Source organism: Hemitrygon akajei, chromosome 32 (assembly GCF_048418815.1).
Source record: "Hemitrygon akajei chromosome 32, sHemAka1.3, whole genome shotgun sequence".
Taxonomy (NCBI): Eukaryota; Metazoa; Chordata; class Chondrichthyes; order Myliobatiformes; family Dasyatidae; genus Hemitrygon; species Hemitrygon akajei.
The window spans coordinates 24,325,213-24,344,990 of NC_133155.1; the positions used below are offsets into that span (position 1 = coordinate 24,325,213).

A 19,778-nucleotide genomic window follows, 5' to 3' on the forward strand; every position below is an offset into this window, starting at 1 on the left:
CACTTCAAAGAAAGATCTACCCATGGATAGACCAGACCAGTTAATGAGAAATAGTAAATTTCTGGAAATACTCAGCAGGCTTGTCAGCAACCGTGAAGAGAAAAGGGGTCCACCACCTTTGTACATTTTGAGTATGCTAGCTGGTTTTGTATAACACTGTGCTTTTAATCATTTTAAAATCAATTAACAAATGCCATTCTTTAATATCCTTGATTAGCAACCTTTTCAAAACCTCAATTAAAATTGTTTATGCTTTCTCAACACGAACATCTACATGTTTTTCCAGTGGTAAAGATTATACTCAGGCTAGGCCATAAGCTGGGCTTTCTGTTTCAATGAACACACACATCCATTAATATTAATTCTACAAGAAGTAATTGGCATAACCTGTAAAGTCAATGGTACAAGAAACAATGACCCTTTTAATGTTCAGTTCTCTTCCTGTCTTGGGAAACCACAAGCAGCTATACAGTTAACACTTCCAGAAAATAAATGTATCAACTGAGCTATCTTTCTATCTGACTCATTCATAAACAATGTCCACATTTAGTCACTAAACTAATAATTTATTATATGAGACAAATATTAATTAAAGCATGCTACATTGCAATATTTCTGTGAGTAGCACTTGATCTTTTTTGATAACTTTTAGCTGCTTTGTAAATAACAAAGAAAAAAATCTGTAGCATTTTCACTATGTATTGTCAAATAGATTAATACATTTGTACTTGGCCACGTTGTCTCTTTGGCATGACACAGATTAAGATATTCTATTTGGAACAAGCCAATATAGAATGTGTATGAATGCTTGTAAATGTATAACTGAACAAATGATAGATGATTTTCCAATAAACTGAGTACTTCAAATACAGGAAAGTTAAAGTAATTTATTAACAGAAATAAGAACAGATACATTATTCTAAAATTTAGAACACAATTAGTATCGTATTTGCACATTACAAATTATTATGAAAATAATGTAATATGATTAAAGGAAAAGAAAGGATATAGATCAGGATCTCAATGTCTAAAGTTGTAATAAAGAATCAATGGTTTGTAATTTTTTTTCTCTCTTGTAAATGCCAAAAAGATTCTAAACCTTATCAGTAGTTGACGTTTGTGTTTATTGGGGATTTTTTTCTAATAACCCTTATTTCATACATATTGCCCAGGTGAAATCAGTTGTTAGAGCTGTGTGGTGTCCCCACTAGTAGATAACTTTCTAAAAGAAAATTTTAGATATTTGAAATCTTAAGACAGAAGTCCAAAGGATCATATAAATTTTGATGAAATGAAATCAATATCCACACCTTTTCAAAACAAACTGTATATCTTTATGTCTTTCTGAGCATTTTTAATTGAGCTGATTATGTTTGCTGATTTTAAAGGTTTACTGAGTCTGACAATTGGACAGACTTGAAAACTAGCTAATAATAATTTTAAAGAAGATACTTTTGAATGGGGATGTTTTACTTAAAACTGGTTGTGGAATCATTGGTGTTAGAAATTATATTCTCAGCATTGTAGAACATTTATTAATGGAGTATTAGTGATATTTCTGGTATTATAGTGAAAATGCAAAATTTAAACTGCCAGGAAAACAAGCAAAAGCTGTCTATGGACCTGTGAGCTGAGTGAGATTACTAGAAGTCATAATTGATGTTGAAATAAATTATGTAGTTAGCCACATGAAACAGTGCAGGGTATCTTGACCCCATTTCTACAAATAGCCTTCAGATCATTGAGATTCTTTTCCACAGACAACACTTTTGCCTGTATGGAAGTTGAACTTATGAATAGGATATTCAAAAGATTAATTCTGAAGATAAACATGATGACTTCACTTCCTTGGGGAAATTATGCCTTCCAGTTGTGCCTAGAACAAGATAAGATATTTTAAGGATTTAACTTGCTTCTCCATCAATGGTACAAATATTAGTATATTATGTTGTTTTAACATACCATTTCTGATAATAATTATTGAGAACACAAGCATAATTTGGACACAGAACTAAATTAGCATGTTAATAATTTCCACCTGCTGTGTATTTTCAAGTGCAAAGATGTCTTAACATATTTGAGGTTGATACTCAATTATATGAATTGATTAAAATTGACTTGAAGGTACAGTCCAATTCCAACATTTCCAATTATAATGCTAATAGTAACCTGTCCACTCTAATAGTACTTCATCAGTGTTACAATTGAAACTAAGTGCCATATCTTAATAATTTAACAAGTGATGTACCTAATAATTGTTGAACAAGCAGAATAACATATACATGTAGCATGCCAGGGGTGAAAAGTAGAAACTTCCTGCTGTTATTTTGTCCAATTACATTGAATCTTGATCAGCTTAATCAATTCATTTTGGTGTGTCATGTAAACAACCTATTAAAATCTGGTGAATTGACTGGACTAACTTTGGAGTTTAATCTCAAGAATCCTAAACACTAACATTAACATTTGCATGATGATATTAGTGCAATACAGAGGGAATGTATCCATATTAACTAAAAAAGGAGGTACTAATTCTGGATTACTAAAATGAATAAACTTTTCCCAGTCGGCATGCAAATTTGCAAAGGATAATGTCACAATATGCCCTAGCTACTTTTATTTTAATTTTAAGTTGTCAGTGATGAGCTTTGACATAATTTTGCTAACCTTCAATTGCTGATTGGTTCGTTTGAGAAATTGAATTTCCTCTGCATGCTTCTTCTCCTCCACTTGCCGCCTTTCATTCTCCCTTTTCTCTATTGCTTCACACTTTGCTTTCTGTTCATTGAGCTGTCTCTCCAGCTCTTTCTTTTCTGCTTCCAGATCGATAATCTAGCAAGGGATACATATGAAATCAGAAATCATAATGTCAATTTTTATTTCAAACATTTCTAATGTAATAAAACCTTTGCAGATACCAATTCTTTTAAATTACCTACTGATAGAAAGTGAAATTATGATGAGAGTAATGTATATTGGTTTTTAAAGTTACAAAACATTACAGCAGAGAAACAAGCCCTCAACCCTGTGTCTGTGTCGAACTGTTGTTCTGCTTAGTCCCATTAATCCACACCTGGACTTCCGTACACCTCCCATCCATGTACTTATCCAAATTTCTCTTCAATGTTGCAATGAAACCCACATCCACCACTTCTGTTGGCAGTTTATTCCACACTCGCAACATCCTCTGAGTAAAGAAGCTCCCCCTCCGGATCCCTTTAAATATTTCACCTTTCACCCTTAACCTATCCTCCAAGAGGTCCACAACTTTGTTGTGGTTTGGAGGCTTGCATGCCTCAATGACCCAAAGACCTGGAGTCAGGGCTTTACACTTTGGCTCATGGTAGGATTACCCATGCCAAACAGGTCAAAGGGTAGAGGCCAGATGAAGAGTGGTCCACTGTTCCTCCAGGATCGGGGGTTCAGCTCAGGGCTAACAACCCTGTCTGGTAAAACAGAATTGTTACAGAAAGAGCAATGAAGAATCTTTAAACATGTGAGTGGCTCAGGACAGACAGAGATGGAGGACCTTCATTGCTGCCCTAAACACCAGCAGGTGTTTCAGGAAGTAAGTAAGTACCCTTAACCTAAGACTTCTAGTCTCAGACAACCTTAGTGGAAAAAGCCTGCTTGTATTATTCTCTCTATACCCCTCATAATTTTGTATATCTCTATCAAATCTCCTCCTATTCTCTTACGCTTCAGGGAATAAAATCCTAGCCAATTCAATCATACCCAATAACTCAAGTCCTACAAATCCTTGCATTCTATTCATTTTAAGAAGTGCAGGTTTGTACTAGTGTTTTATCCAGTTTTAGCTCTTCCACCTCAATCATACTGTTCTTATAAGAGCAATGAACAACTCTCCTCCAAGCAGGTGTAAGTTAACAATGCCAGTTGACCAAAAATCTATTTTTAATTATTAATCTATTCATAGGAATCAATTAATTATAGTTTTTAGCCAACAGCAAATGTTTACTCTTTTCTCCATGTCAGCTTTGCCCTCTTCTGCTTGCAAAGCTTTCCTCATCCCAAAAGCAACACTGCTTTCATACAGTGTCTGATAGGCAGAGATGGTCATGCGGATCTCATCGCGGACCCGCAGCAGCAGTAACCCCCGCTCGGCACAGTTAACAGTGACTTGTCTGATCAGTTCATCTGTAGGAACACAAAGAATGAAAAAAGAACTCAAGAAAGAAAGTTTTGTCTCACATAGTCCATATTCAGAATAGAACTCGATACTACATTACAGGATAGTCAACATAAATAAACTATTTCCAAGCTTTCCTTAGAGAGAAGGAAGCATAGAGTCATAGAGCAATACAGGACCAATACCTTCAGCTCAATGAGTTCACGTTGACTATTGTTCACCCAACTGGTCTCAATGTCCCTCAGGCTCCTCACCACCATCCACCTATCCAGGAGCTATTATGTTCTACCTATTTTGGTATATTATATTAACAAGGAAATACAATTCACAGTTATGTACTTTATCCTACATTAAAGATAATGTAATGTCTATGCCATGCTCTTCCAATTTCAGAAAATAGTAACAATGTGGTGATGAATTTGAATAGTTCGCCTTTTATCATAACTCACATTGCATTCAAATGTTATCACTGCTTATGGAATTGTTGAGTGACATGTATAAGCATCTTCCCATGAAGCAAATGAGGTTACATTTAAAACATTTTTGATGAATTTAATGTAATTGATTATAGTGGAAATATAGATGCCAGACTTAGGAGGACAAGCTTCCTTTAGCTATTTTAATACATTTTGGGAACCTGTGCCAAGTTGGCACAAGTATGAACAGAACCTATCATTGGCAAATCTCAAACCAATGCCAATTCAGATCCATCCTGGCAACAGGGCTTGAGAGCTGATGCTGACATTTGGCTCCTTTTGGTGTTTACAGGCAATCCCTGCCAAGTAAAATGAAAGTTTTCAAGTTTCTCTATTCACTGTTTAGAAATTGATGATTTTATGTTAGATGTTTGTTTTTTTTGTACAACAGCATCCAGTTTACTGAATTTCACTGTAAACTTTTATTATCATCAGCGACTTTATTCCATGTAAGGAAGGGTAAGAAGACGGACAGTAATCTACCAAAACACTGTGAGTAGAGTTCTCTGCGGACTGGACATATTCCAGTCTCTCGAGCCTGCCGCTGCTGCAGCTTCATATCCAGCTGTTCCTGCAGATGGACCACATCAATCCGGGTGCAGGGAGTACTTGACACCTGCTGAATCCACATCTGTGAGTTTTCCGTCCATTCCCTGAAACACAATATAAATCAATCTAAACTTGAAGGTTTGAACTATTTGAAGGTTGGTTGTTGACTGATCTCATCCAGTTGGTGCTTTGACTAAGCTGGCATTTGGTGCATCAAAGTTCATACACAGAAAAACAATCCAGCACTATTGGGATTTTAGTAGTGCTGGTAAGTCAGGCTTACTCAACTATTGGATACTCTAACACACTTTTAATTCACTTTTTTAAATGTTACACAGTAGAATAATATATTTTCCAGTGAAGCTGTTAAATTTATAGGGAACATACAAACAGGACAGGGCATGTTTCAAGGGTGTTTGGAAAACAGAACCAAATGAGTTCAATGAACAGTAGGAACCTCGGTCCTGGGGTGTATCAAAGGAGTTTGGGAGTTGGGGCCTTTGTGGATATCAAGGGAGCATGGAAAATAGTGTCCAATAAGTTAAAACATTTAGGATATTCAGGGTTACTGGATTATTGGAGTTTTACTGTACATTTTTTCTGCAATTGTTCTAAAGCTGGTGAGAGTTAAGGGCCATAACTCACAGAGTGCAGCATGTCTTGGAGACTAAGCAAAGGGAAGCAGAGGTCTGGTGGAGATAGAAACAGTTTATGTAACAGGCCATATCAGTAAAGGGTTTTCAGGTCAGAATTCTCCAAACTGGCACTGACCAAGGAACTATGCACAGGGGATCTGTGTTCCAATAAGGGCGGCCTTACAGACAAGAGCAGGCTGTCTCCAAGGAAGAATCTATCAATGTGGTAGAGCTGGATTTTCAAATTAACATTTGATACAGGGCAGCACAGTAGCATAACACCATTACAGTACCAGTGACCTGGATTCAATTCTGTCACTTTCTGTAAGGATTTAATACATTCTCCTTGTGTCGGCATGGGTTTCCTCCAAGTGTTCTGGTTTCATCCCACGTTCCAAAGGCATATGAGTTAATTGGTCATGTGGCTGTGTCACATACACGTAACCCTGTAAAGTATCAGCAGCAATTGAACACACCTGGAGTCGGGTTTTGCTGTTATCAAAACACAAATTTATTAGTAACTACGTAATATAGCAACTTAAACCAGGTAAATCAAGAGTTAACGGTGTTATGCATATATAGGTGTAAGTAAAATTCCCTAACTTATTCAAGCTCAGGTGGCAAGAGTTACAGTCTTACAATGGTATGTAAGAAATTCAATTCAGATGCATGGGATTGAAGTGAGAGAGAGAGAGAGAGAGATACTTGTAATCTGAATAAACAGGTGTCGTCGATCCACCTTGATGTCCTCCAAATCTTCCAAGTCAGCCAAACGTGACCAACTTAAGAGAGCCATCTTCAAGTGATAATCTACCAACCCAGGCAAGGGTTAGACACACCGGTATATTCCACAGGGTCGCCCTTACATGCACTAATAGTCACGGATTGATTCGTCTTAACCGATCCTCAGCCCCACCCGTTGAGGGTACTTAAAAGTTCAGTGGCAATTTCCGCCACCAGCCTTTGTGCATCTGCGTGTCCCGTGAAACAAGCAGTAACACTCGTTTAAATATCATTGAGCTGAACACCAGCTTTCCGTCATGTAGCTTCTCCTCTCTCTCTCTCTGTAACAAGCTGCTTGTGCTGCAGCCAGTCTTCCATTGTCACTTGTCTCTCTCTCTCTCTCTTTTACAGGCATGGTTCTTAAAGGTACAGTCCATAATGAATAAAACTTAAGATTCCATCTCAAGGTCTAATGGGGTGACATGAGCCCGTTGGGCTGGGAGAGACTGCTACCGTGCTGAATCTCTATACTTTAAAAAATTAGATGGATTCAGGGGACGGGAGAGCTGCGTACTTAGTGTTGGGAGTAATAACTTGCCATGAATAAATGGGTCCTTTTCAAGTTAACTTGCGAAAGGGATTCCACAAGCATCGTCAGCTATTTACAGTCGATAATTATTACCCATGAGAAGACAAAATGTGCTTGATCAAGTTTGGTGATCGTTCACAGCTAGATGGAAATGTGCACTGTGGGGAAGATGTGTTGGAAGTTGGAGATCCACATGGGCTGCTGATTCACCATCAATAACTCTCGGAGACGTGAGGCGAGAGATAGGCTTTTATTAGCTGGAAGAGAGCACTGTCAGCAGCAAGAGACCATCACACAACCTCCTGGAGACTGAGGGAGAAGCAGTGCCTCCAATCGCCTTTATACAGGGGTCTGTGGGAGGAGCCACAGGAGCAGTCAGCGGGGGGGCGTGTCCAGACAGGTATATGTAGTTCACCACAGCTGCATATCCTGATACCACTTGCAATTCCAAAGAAAAGCTGCAAAATGACAAAAATGTGCTCTGAAGTTAAAAAAAATAGCCAGTTGGAGAAGGGCAATGTCAATGGAATGAGAATAAATTTAACATAAATTAGAATCAAAGTTTAGCAGGCCACACCATACTTGAATAAGTGCATTTAAAGTGGAGATATTTCTACTACACTCTCAATACCTTCCTACAAATTTTAGTTAAAGCCAGAGCTCCATGGATAACCAAAAAGACAAGGCAGTGAAATAATGTAGAAATAAAGAGCAAATGACTGATGCCAGATTGTTAACACAAGTGAGAAGCAGCCAATTACAGAGAGTTCAAAGAAAAGGTGAGAAAGGAATGGTACAGAGAAGAAAATGGCAGCAAAACATAAAGGGAAATCCAATAATATTTTGCAGGCATTTGAATAGGGAAAGGAAGAAGAGAGATGGGACTGATTGGAGACCAAGAAGGGAACTTATTTACAGAGGCCGAGCTGCATTGTCATCTTCAATGGCCTATGCACATGTACTTAAGATCTCTCAGTCCCTATATCCCTTTTGTGCTTTTTAAAACTTTCTTCCTTTTATTTCTTCTTTCATATTTTTCAGCATTAGGTTTCATATTCCACCAATCCATCCATTCCACCAAACTGTCTACATCTTTTTAAACTATGTTGTTCTCCTCACAATTCATTACCCTTCTACGATTTATGTTTGCAAATTTGGAAATTTTGCCCACTACATCTCAGCTAATACACTAAAATCTATTGAGAAAAATAATAGTCCAGGTACTGATTCCTGGGAAACTCCACTGTACACTTCCTTCCATTGTGAAAACTAACCTCACATTTCACTCTCTGTTTCAGTTCACTATCCACAACACCGCTTTTGTTCCCTTTCCTTGCAGAACAGACTCAGTGGGGGAATGGCTAATTCTGTTCTTGTGTCTCATGGCCTTATTCTGCGGCCTTCAATTTTGATGACAAGAATGTCTTGTTTGAATGTTCATTTATTCTAAAACTTTAACTCTGTCTTTCTCTTTACACTTGCAATTGGATTTGCTAAGCATTTTTAGAATATGAGGCTGGATCAGGCATGGGCAAACTACGGCCTGGGGGCCATATGCGGCCCCTTAAGCTTTTTAATCCAGCCCGCAGAACTTGATGAAATTATATTAATAAACCTTGTTAACGTTTTTTCCCCGCAATTCTGGCGTTTTCCCAATAGATGACGCACTCTATATACATTGACCTTTGTTGAGGTGCAGCGTATTATTCCACATTTGCGCTTTACTCTTTGACCTCTCACCCCTTCTGTAAAGATGAGTGGAGCTAAGAAAAGAAAAGTGGATAGAGAATGTCGGGTGTTTAATAAGGAGTGGACAACTAAATATCTTTTTACCGAACACCGATCAACTGCTGTATGCCTGATATGCCAAGAGACTGTGGCGGTTTTTAAAGAATATAATATCAGCCGTCACTTTGCCACAAAACATGCCAACTATGCTAGCAACCAGTCAACAAAAGAATGGGAAGCTAATGCTCAGAGGTTGGCAGCTAATTTACAGGCTCAACAAAATTTTTTTCACCGTCAAACTGCCATTCATGAGTCAAGTACCAAGCCGAGTTTTATGCTGTCATTCAAATTAGCAAAGGCCAGCAAGCCTCTGTCTGAAGGCGAGTTTTTAAAAGAATGTATGGTGGAGACAGCAGGTGTATTGTGTCCAGAGAGCAAAGACAAATTTGAAAAAATCAGTTTATCACGCAGGACAGTGACTCGCCGTGTGGAACTGATAGATGAAGATATAACCAGCGACTTAAATAAAAAGGCAGAGTTGTTCACGTTATATTCATTAGCACTGGATGAAAGCAACGATGTAGAAGACACTGCTCAGCTCCTCATTTTTATCCGAGGAATTAACAATACTTTTGAAATAACGGAGGAGTTTTTGACAATGGAGTCTCTGAAAGGAAAAACACGGGGAGAGGATTTGTATGACCGGGTATCTGCTGTCATCGAAAATATGAAGCTCCCTCAGAGTAAACTTATCAACGTCACCACAGATGGATCTCCTAATTTGACAGGGAAAAATGTCGGCCTGCTGAGGAGAATACAGAATAAAGTGAAAGATGAAAATCCTGACCAGGATGTTATTTTCCTTCACTGCATCATCCACCAGGAATCTCTATGTAAATCGGTATTACAGCTGAATCATGTTGTGAATCCTGTCGTAAAACTTGTCAACTTTATACATGCAAGGGGACTTCAGCACCGTCAGTTCATCACGTTCCTGGAGGAAACTGATGCGGATCACCAGGACCTACTTTATCACTCCCGTGTCCGCTGGTTAAGTTTGGGCAAAGTGTTTCAACGAGTATGGGAGCTCAAAGAGGAGATCGGTGCATTTTTGGAGTTACTGAGGAAGGCCGGCGAATTTCCTGAGCTGAGCAACAAGAGCTGGCTTTGTGACTTTGCGTTTGCTGTGGATATATTTTCACACATGAATGAACTGAACATGAAGCTACAGGGGAAGGATCAGTTTGTGCATGACATGTACACAAACATGAAAGCCTTTAAATCCAAGCTGGCTTTTTTCTCCAGGCAAATTTTGAATAAGTTATTCACTCATTTTCCCATACTAGCCACGCTGGAAGAGGTCAGCGCAAATGTGAAAAAATACAGCGAGTCACTGGATGTGCTGCACAGAGAATTCTGCCGTCACTTTTCTGATTTTGAAAAAATTGACAAGTCACTTCAGTTGGTGGCCTGTCCCCTGTCACAAGATCCTGAAACAGCACCAGAGGAGCTACAGCTGGAACTGATCGACCTTCAGTCTGACCCCGTCTTAAAAGAGAAGTTCAGCTCTCTTAAACTGAATGACTTTTATGCTTCACTTGGTAAAGAGGTGTTTCCAAACCTCCGGAGGACGGCACAGAAGATGCTGGCGTTGTTCGGCTCGACCTATTTGTGTGAACAGGCGTTCAGCGTCATGAACATCAACAAAGCCAGCCACAGATCCAAGTTAACTGACCAACACCTCAGATCCATCCTGAGAATCACCACAACAAAACTAAATCCAGACTTTGATGCGCTGGCTAAAAAGGGAGACCAACAACACTGTTCCCACTGAAATTAAAAATAAGTTTCTTCGTTGTGTTATGTAAAAAATGCATTTGAAAATATTTTTTTCAATAAGCCTTACATGTTACATGTCATTTCTGTTAAGTGATGGACATGAGCAGTGCGCAGGTGCACGAATGTTCTCAAAATAAAAAATGCGCTCCAGATTAAATAACGCGCTCCGCATACTGGCGCGCTGTCACTGTTCTGTCCTTGTGCTGGTCGTTGTTGAGTTTTGGCACAGGGAACAATTGAATAAGAAGGAGCAGGACAAGTAGACCTGCATCTCCTACCGTTTTTGAAATAAAGACAGTCAGGAGGAGAGTGATGATGATAATATCTTGAAGGATAACAGAATTTTCAGTGCTTTAAAATAATAACTATTACTATTAAAAAAAGCTGTATTTTATTCAATAAATTGCTAAATACCATGGGACTTCAAAGACAGATATTTTGTTGTAATGCATTTGTTCATTTTCAATTGAAATTAAAGCACATGTTTTCTACATATCCCATGATATTTTATTTTCTCTTATGAGGTGTATTACCAAAACACTCCGTCCATCTGCTCCTGGTCCGGCCCCCCTGTCAAATTTTAGAACCCTTTGTGGCCCACAAGTCAAAAAGTTTGCCCACCCCTGGGCTAGATCAATACAAGCCCTCTGTGAGAAAACAATCTACTGAAATTACTAATGACTGTGGTGCATATCTTGGAAATGTCAAGTGCAACTTTCAGTGAAGAACTCAATGAATAAAAATACCAAGAGATTCTGTCAGTTCATAATCAGTTGAATTTACAACAGTGTAAATAGTTAATAAAAATGTATAACATCATGTGTTATTACTTGTATTAATTTATACTTTTAGAAGGAAGAGAAGTGCTTTGTGTGTGAGTGCATGCTACCCCATCATGAAATCTTGCCCACTGCTGATAATAAGGCAGATGGCAGCAGGTGATGTTGTTCAGGCATTGAAAATATTATTATGAGCAACACACACACAAAGTGCTGAAGGAACACAGCGGGTCAGGCACAATCAATGGAATAAACAACTCAGTGCAGGCAGCTGCTCATAGTGATGGGTCTGAGCCCAAGATGTTGACTGTGTACTCTAGCACTATCCGTTGTAGCCTACAATGAAACTGCTACCTTAGGACATTTAAGCTGTGTTTTCCTATTTATTTAATCAGTATGTTCCATAACACTTCAATGCTAATTTATTTCTATTGATTTGAAAGCAGTGCTGAGTCAGATTTTGCCACTGATCATTGATCAGAAAGTGATCTATCCACACTAGATTTACTTGATTAGAGTATGGAGGACCAATTTCACTGGCCTGAAGCATTTCAGACTCCAGAAGTGTGGGCTCAACGGTAGAAGGTAGAATGCACCAATGATCCTCACCCTTAGACCACTGGCAAATCCCTGCTTCTAAATTTACAGGTTATAGAAACAACGAACAATTTTTACATGTCTCATTTTTACCTCATAATTGACTATTAAAATTGAAGTAAATAATGTGGAAAATGTCAAAATATTTAAAAGCAAGAGAAAATCTGCAGATACTGGAAATCCAAGCAACACACAAGCAAAAGTCCTGATGAAGGGTCTCACCCAAAACGTTGGCTGTTTACTCTTTTCCATTGATGCTGCCTAGCCTGCTGAGTTCCTCTAGCATTTGTGTGTGCTGCCAACATTATTAAAAATGCCTCAAAACATTTAAATCACTTATTAATCAAAAACATAAAACCATTACAGTAAAGTAACTGAAATTCCCCTCTGTATGCTATTCCAGAGTTCTATCATCCCCATTAATGTCAATGGGTTATTAGATTGTACATCGAATCTAACCTCGGGCATGGTCTGAGAAGTGTTTCCTTCAGATAAAGGTGGGGAATTTCAGCAAGGCTGGGCTCCACCACTGAAATTTTGCAGCTGAGTGAATAATGGATTTGCAATTCTTAATCTAGCAGTAAGTCCAGGCTTTTATTTGGAACCATGGACATAAACCTATGGGATTTGGCCCAGGCATAAGGGTAATATTATTGCCGCATTTAAAAGTTATATGAACTGTTAAATGGCAATGCACTTACAATGACTTTACCCCTGGAATGGACATTATATAGGATCACAGGATGAACAATTTCCCAATTGTCATTATGATCTGCACCACTTTAGCAGGATATTTATTGGGGGGGCGGGGGGGTTGTGGTGCGTGGAGGTGAAATGCTATAAAACAGTGGGGTAGATTGAGAAAAAACATTGGAAAAATGACATTCATATACACAGAGTATTCTGTAGATGCTGGAAATCCAGAGGAACACACACAAAATGCTGGAGGTACTCAGCAGTCAGACAGCATCTATGGAAATGAATAAACTGTCGACACTTTGGGCAGAGACCCTCCTTCAGGACTGGAAAGGAAGGGGGAAGATGCCAGATAAATGACTCTGCTCTCTTTAACATCAGTCCACAATACTATCTGTCTGTTGTGGACCTGTTGATTCAAATCACAGTTAGCACACCACCATGTAGCAAACCTAAAATGGAAATTAATTTTGATGCAGCCAAACTTGAGGAGGATTCTCCACAGTTCCTCTCAAACGATAGAGTCAAAAGCAACTGGGAGGTTATAAAAGGTCTCATTTAGGAATTGGTGTTGTTCCTTTCATTTCCCTGGAGAGTTATTGCATGGTGAATTACATGTCCATTTGCCTCTGGTTGAAGAAACCCATTCAATTGTTATGAACCCCGTAACTGGGTATCTTACCAGCAAAGATATGAGTATCCATTGAAGTCTAATGATACTATTTTTAACAGTATTTATTAGTAAAGATACACAAAAATAATATCAATGCAAATATACAGATAATATATGTCATCAATACTAAACCTAAAAGTGCGGGTATAATAATAATCAATAAGAAATAAGCTCTATCGTTGTCTAGGGGATAATGAATTGTCCGATGGAAATATAAAGTTCAGTTCAATTCATGCAGGCTGCAGTAGTTGCTGATCACTGTGTTGCAATTGTTGGAGAGAGACAGAGAGAGACAGAGAGAAAGCAGTAACAGCTATTATCTTGCCGACTTTCCTTTTACGATCTTGATCCGTCGATGCGTTGTTGTTGTGGCCATTCACGTATGACCCCTCCATCCTTTAGCTAGACCGTTCCGTGGAGGACTCGTCACCCAGGCAAGGGTGGACACACACACAAGCCCCCCACCGGTCTCGTAGCGTCTCTCCTGGTGCGTCTGAGGGGTGTTTCCCCAGACCCTACTTTTATCCCCACTCACGGGGTCTCAGATGTCAATCAGGTTGGGATGATGCAATCCCTCAACCAGACCACTCTGGTTGCCCCCTAAGGGGTTTCAATGAATATAACAGTACTCAATACATGATTCCTTCTCCAAGAGACAATAGCAGTAATCTTTCTCTTTGTCAATAGGAGACATTCCAACCTGTGCTGTGCCTCTCTCTCATAAATTTGTATGAGCTATTTATCTCTCTCATTTCCTTTGATAACAGCATCGGAATAGTAGCGATTTGCCATTCTCCATGGGGGGGACATTGGCAATTCTGTACCCTTCTGCCCATCAGAGTTGCTCCTCATTCGTAACACAATGATTACTTGTTTTGTCCTGGGAGAAGGACCCTGGTAATGACTTTCCTTGCTTCAGACAGAAGTGAGATCCTCAGCAGTTATTGTAATCAGGTTTATTTCTGAGTTTCCCTGGTATAATTCTGATTCCCAGGGTGCTGTATTTTTGCTTGATGTTATTCTTGATCAAGTTCCAGAATTTCAGCAGAGGCTCTCCGGACTCAGTCAACAAGCTGTATTGTTTGTGCAGGTGCACCTTCAGAGGCCAAGCTCCAAGTTACAATCAGCACGTTTACTAAAAAGAATGTGAGAATGGGGCCAACACTAAACATCAATGAACAAAGGTCCTCAAACAACCTTCTCCCTTTGCCCAACATCACACTTTAATAAAAACGTCCATAATGGTCCATAACTTGGACCATAATGTCAAAGAAGATTGCTTTCAATAATGAAACTCACCAGAGCCTGCAATGTATTAGCAGAATATTTAGTTAATTGAGGTGAAAAATGTATGAAGATCAAAATCACAATCAGAACCAGGTTTATTATCACTGGCATCTGACATGAAATTTGTTAACTTAGTAGCAGAAATCTGCTCAAAAGTTCATGTTCTCTTATTCATCAGTGATCTTTTCACCTCTGTATATTTCTAAAACATAGACTACCTATAGCAAGTAGGTCCAGACAGGTATAACTAATGCTGTTCCCAAAAAAATCATCCACAGAGGCTTCTCTCAGGCCAAGATCCTCAAGCATTGCAGACCTAATTCTAACCAGCTACTTCTAGTTGGCCAGCGATGTTGTTCACATATCTGATTCTAGATTCCTGAAACAGACACTGCTCTGAACTCTGGACCTACAAGAGATTAACAGGAGGAAACAATTCAGGCATGTTTTCAAAGCAGTTCAATAAAATATCCTCTACACAAGATCCAAATGCCAGGATGAATTGAAATTAATTTGAAACATCCCATCAAACAAACACCGAAATGGATTGTACAACGTACTACTATCTTCTGCAGATTAGAATCTTCATACTTACCTGCCAAAGTCCTATTGATTTGTCTGAGAAATCCTATTGTCTTACCTGGGAGGCAAAATTGCATTTAAAATTTCTTCAGTCTGCTTGGTGGCATCAATTGAAAGTGGTTTGGGCTTTGGAGGACTTGGAATTGGTGATGTAGAAATGGGTTGCTGGGGACTCGCCTTCAAAGCACGAGCCTGAAATGATGTAAAAATAATTTACATGATGCAATGTAAAGCAGATATTTAGCATATTGTAATCCCAGCAACTACTAATCCCTGGCAGTTGTGTTGGAGGGAAGATACTTCGAAAAACCAAGAAACCCTTTCTGAAATGGGAACAATTCTGAGCTGAATTGTTTTAACAGCTAATCAAAAACTCAGTGAAGAATGATTCCATTCATTGGTTTCAGTAGGATTTATATAGTCTAATATAATGACATACTTCAATATTCTATACACTTTACTTGACTGTTATATTTTATGTTGCAAATGACACCATACAAAAGGCAATAGTTGTGGCTAATTGAGAGGGTACAAACTTTCTCATCATCCTTTATCAAAAAAAAAATACTTGGGGCACCAGACCAATCAAGACAATTAAAATTTTGGCACCGGGACTCTTGCTTCTGAGTGAGAAAGATGTGGATACAAGGGACACCAAAGAATTTGAGCACAATATATAAACGTATTCCAAGGCCATTAGAATTGATATCCTTTTATGTTTTGATTTTTAGAAGGAATTTTCAGCAAAAGATCTGTATATTGGTAAAGGCCGACCAAGGGATTGTCAAATCAAATCTAGTTGTAAAATACAGGTACTGTATTTGAATGTGCATGCTAAGAAATTAAATGCTTGGAGCTTTTTGTCCAGTTGCTTATCTGTTTTCCAATAAAACACATTATTCCAAGCTGTGGGAACTTAATTCTGATGTGTATTTAATATTTCAGTAATACTTGGGTAATATTGTAAATACATTGTTTGAATTCTTGTTCCTTAAAATAATTTATTATGGGTTATATGTAAAAATAAGTGAATTGTGAATCATGACTCTACAATGTGATACATGCATATCTCGAACAAACTAAGACCCATTCTCCTGGGTTCCTGTCTTTTTTATTGCAATTGTTTTTTTATGTTTTGAAGTTAAAAACATATCATGTTCAAACTTTACTATTTACAGGGCATCTTCACCTCTCCTACAGCAAGTTGCTAGAAAGCTTTTTCTGACTACTAGAAATTTCGGAACCATTTGGCAATTGTTCAAATATTGGACCAGTTAACTAATAGTTCATGCTTACAACTGCAGCTTTTGACATAAGATGCCAGGGAAAAGGCATAAACCGGAATATAGCTAAGGTAACCTCTGAGGATTCCATAGCAGCAGCAGACATAACTTCAAAGGTCTAGGTAGGTCAAAGAAGATGATTTGTGAATAAATGATCAAAAGGGAATGGGTCCTCTGAAACACAAAACTACTATCCATAGTAGTGGCTTTCAGTTCTATGCCACAGTCTCATTCCAGGCTGCAACAGATAATTGTCAGAATTGTCAGTCACATAATTAAACAAATGCACTGTCCTGAACACAACGCCATTGCTGAGCAGTAAAAAGTTTTAACTAAACCACGACTTGATATCAGACCAGCAGCTGCATGGCACTACCATATTTATGGAATCAAATCATACAAACATAATAATGGTATTGTCAAAAATACATGAGCTGATTTTATGTTTATAGAGAAGGGAACTAATGATGGAAGAAAATACTGTACAGGGAAAAAAAGATAAGACCATAAGATACAGGAACAGAAATAGGCTATTCAGCCCATCAAGTCTTCTCCGCCATTCAATCATGGGCTGATCCAATTCTACCAGCCATCTCCACTCCCCTGCCTTCTCCACATACCCTTTGATGCTCTGGCAATCTATCTATCTCTGCCTTAAATGCACCCAATGATTTGGCCTCCACAGCCACTCATGGCAACAAATTCCACTGATTTACCACCCTCTGACTAAAGTAATTTCTCCGCAGTAGTTTGAGAATATTGTCCACTAGCGTACAGGAAGAGTACATGAGGAAAATCAGTAATAAAAATTTTGTGGGCACTAGGTTTAAGGTTTCGTAACAGATATCCTTTTAGTCAATGAATTGTCTGACAGGGAACGGAAGCTGTTCCTAATATGTTTGCCAACATCTCCAAAACATTTCCAGTAAGAGTAATTGGATGGTGGCAAATGTAACTCTCCTTAGCCCAGGAGTGGAACGGATAATTGAAGATGTTGGATTTGTTGAGGTTAATGAGCAAGGTCACGTGGGTTATTCCCAAGGACCAGCAAAGCGAAGCCATAAACCAGAGCATTGATGGAGGATTACAAGTTAAAACCGTCAACTGCTCACCTTAGCTGATTTTTTCTCCATGTTCCTACTGACGAGCAGTGGATGATCATATTTCAGCAGAGAGTCTATTGGGGGAATCATTTCTGCTGCTCAGATCTGCCGAGTTTCTTCTTGTTTATCTACTTCTCTGGTCCGTCTCTCTTGTTTTCCCAGTTGTACGTTCTATCCCACTTTATTTTGGCGTCTCCTATATCCCTGTCTGTCTCTATTTATGTTTATCTCTCCCACTCACTGGCCAGATTTATTTGTCTTTTCCCAGTCTGTCTAAATTTCTCTCTCACACACACATACACACTCAGCCCTGCTCTTATCTCCTCCTTCCTGGTTCCCTCTTTCCTGCTCTAACCTGTCCTCTTTCTCATCTATTTCTATCAGTTAATACCAGTCTCTTTTGCTCCCTGTCCCAGCAGCCCTACTCTTGCTTTCTTCTCCAGTCTTAGTCTCTATCTCCAGCTCTGTCCTGCTCTTTCGCTCCTTCTTTCCCCCTTTCTCTCTCTCTCTCTCTCTATATATATATCTATTGCTCTCCGTCTCTCTACCCACGATTTCTATTCCCCTTATCTATCTCTTTCTTTTCAATTATTTTCTCCTTCAATATATCCTTGTTTTTTTCTAACCAGCTCTTGATCTACCCATCTATCCCTTTCTACGTATTTCTATTTCTCCCCTAACCCTCTAATCCACTCCCCCTATCAATATATCCCTTTTGTATAAGCGTTTTCTCCCTTTTTCTATCCCTACCTACACCCCTTCTCCCCCTCCTTTTCCTCTCTCTCCCTTTATTTCTCTTTCGTTGTCTATCTCTGTCTACACCCCCTATATCTCTCCCTCACGCTTCCCCTTTCCCTCTTCCTCTATCTATTCCTGTCTCCCTCTGTCTACTCCTATCTCCCTCTCCCCGTTGTCCAGTCCCAGCCAACGCGTCGTTTCCATGGAAACAGTACTTGGAAACGGCACTGGTGAACGTCCGGTGTTCCCACGGCAGCGGTCCGGAGGGAAACCGCGGCGCGCGGGAGAACAGACCGGATGCAATTCCCTCCCTCAGTGGCACCAGGGACACCGGCATGCAGACAGGTGGTCAAGCGAGGCGTCATTCGTCTCAGGCCGGGCCTCTAGTGAGCTGCCCTTCATGTCAGGCTTCGATAATTCATTTGCACCGTGAGTTAAAGCAACGCAGCCTGTGAGGCTGTGCTGAGGAGGAGTGTGGGCATCCTGCAGATACAAAACATCCCAGCCCGGGATTGTAAAGGAATGCAATTGTTTATGGCACAATACGTGTAATGATTACATTGCATTTGCTGTACAGTATACACGTTTATGAATCAAATATCATTTTGAAGTTAAAAGGAATCTTGCAAGGCAAACAACAGGAATAGTGAGAGGACGGATCAGCCAATGGTCACTTGGATAGTCTGTCCGAAGAACCAACTGAACTCGATTGGATTGTGAGTAGACACCATGAACCGAACAAAAACCAGCCTGGGAGAGAACTTCTGCAACATCTAAAGTACAAAGGTGGCCAAAAGGCTTTTTTTTCTTGCATTTCTCCAAACAAGCAAATGAGCGGACTTAAAAGAAAAACAATGTGCTGGAAAGGATTCAAAAAATCTGCAGATCTGGAAATTTCAATTGAAAACCACGAAACTGCTGGGAATATTCATCAGGGCTTAAGAAAGAAGAACAGTTAACATTTCAGCTCCAGAAGCCGTCATCAGAAATGGGAAAGAAATACCTACCAAATTCTTACAGTATTTTCTGTTTTTACTTTATTTTTTTCAGTATCTGCAGTTTTAAAAATTCAATTTTCGAATAACCTAGCAAATGAATATGTTTGAATGCAGGATGATTAATTTGGACTCTACTGTGACAGATCAGAAATGTACATGAATTATTTTTATCAACCATAGACATATTCAGAAATATATATTTTTAAAATCCTTTGAAGTTTTATTAAACCCCAGTGAGACTGTGTTCAGTATCCAAAAGCTCTATCTTAAGGTTAAGCATCCACTCAATTTTTTTTTGCCTCAGATGAGAATATTGTTATATCTTTTTTTAGCTGATAGTTGAAATGGAAATA

The 19,778-nt window shown here is 39.0% G+C and overlaps 1 protein-coding gene across 1 annotated transcript; it reads right to left on the reverse strand.

Moving 5' to 3' along the window:
- Positions 1-867: 867 nt before the first annotated feature.
- On the reverse strand, positions 868-18,608 carry dnali1 (dynein, axonemal, light intermediate chain 1). The gene is made up of 6 exons (XM_073034491.1): positions 17,699-18,608; positions 15,362-15,495; positions 5,110-5,279; positions 3,980-4,158; positions 2,668-2,832; positions 868-1,876 (listed from the first exon to the last, which is right to left on the reverse strand). Exons 1-6 carry the CDS (start codon positions 17,777-17,779, stop codon positions 1,841-1,843), a joined length of 765 nt encoding a protein of 254 aa, XP_072890592.1. The 5' UTR covers positions 17,780-18,608; the 3' UTR covers positions 868-1,840.
- Positions 18,609-19,778: the final 1,170 nt, after the last annotated feature.

Bases quoted from the DNA above. Each gene is read 5' to 3' on its own strand.
- dnali1 (XM_073034491.1), bottom strand. From the start codon at position 17,779: ATGATTCCCCCAATAGACTCTCTGCTGAAATATGATCATCCACTGCTC. The intron at 15,496-17,698 runs GTGAGCAGTTGA...ACATCATTTCAG, and splicing joins TGGAGAAAAAATCAGCTAAG to GCTCGTGCTTTGAAGGCGAG. The intron at 5,280-15,361 runs GTAAGACAATAG...ATTGTGTTTCAG, and splicing joins AATGCAATTTTGCCTCCCAG to GGAATGGACGGAAAACTCAC.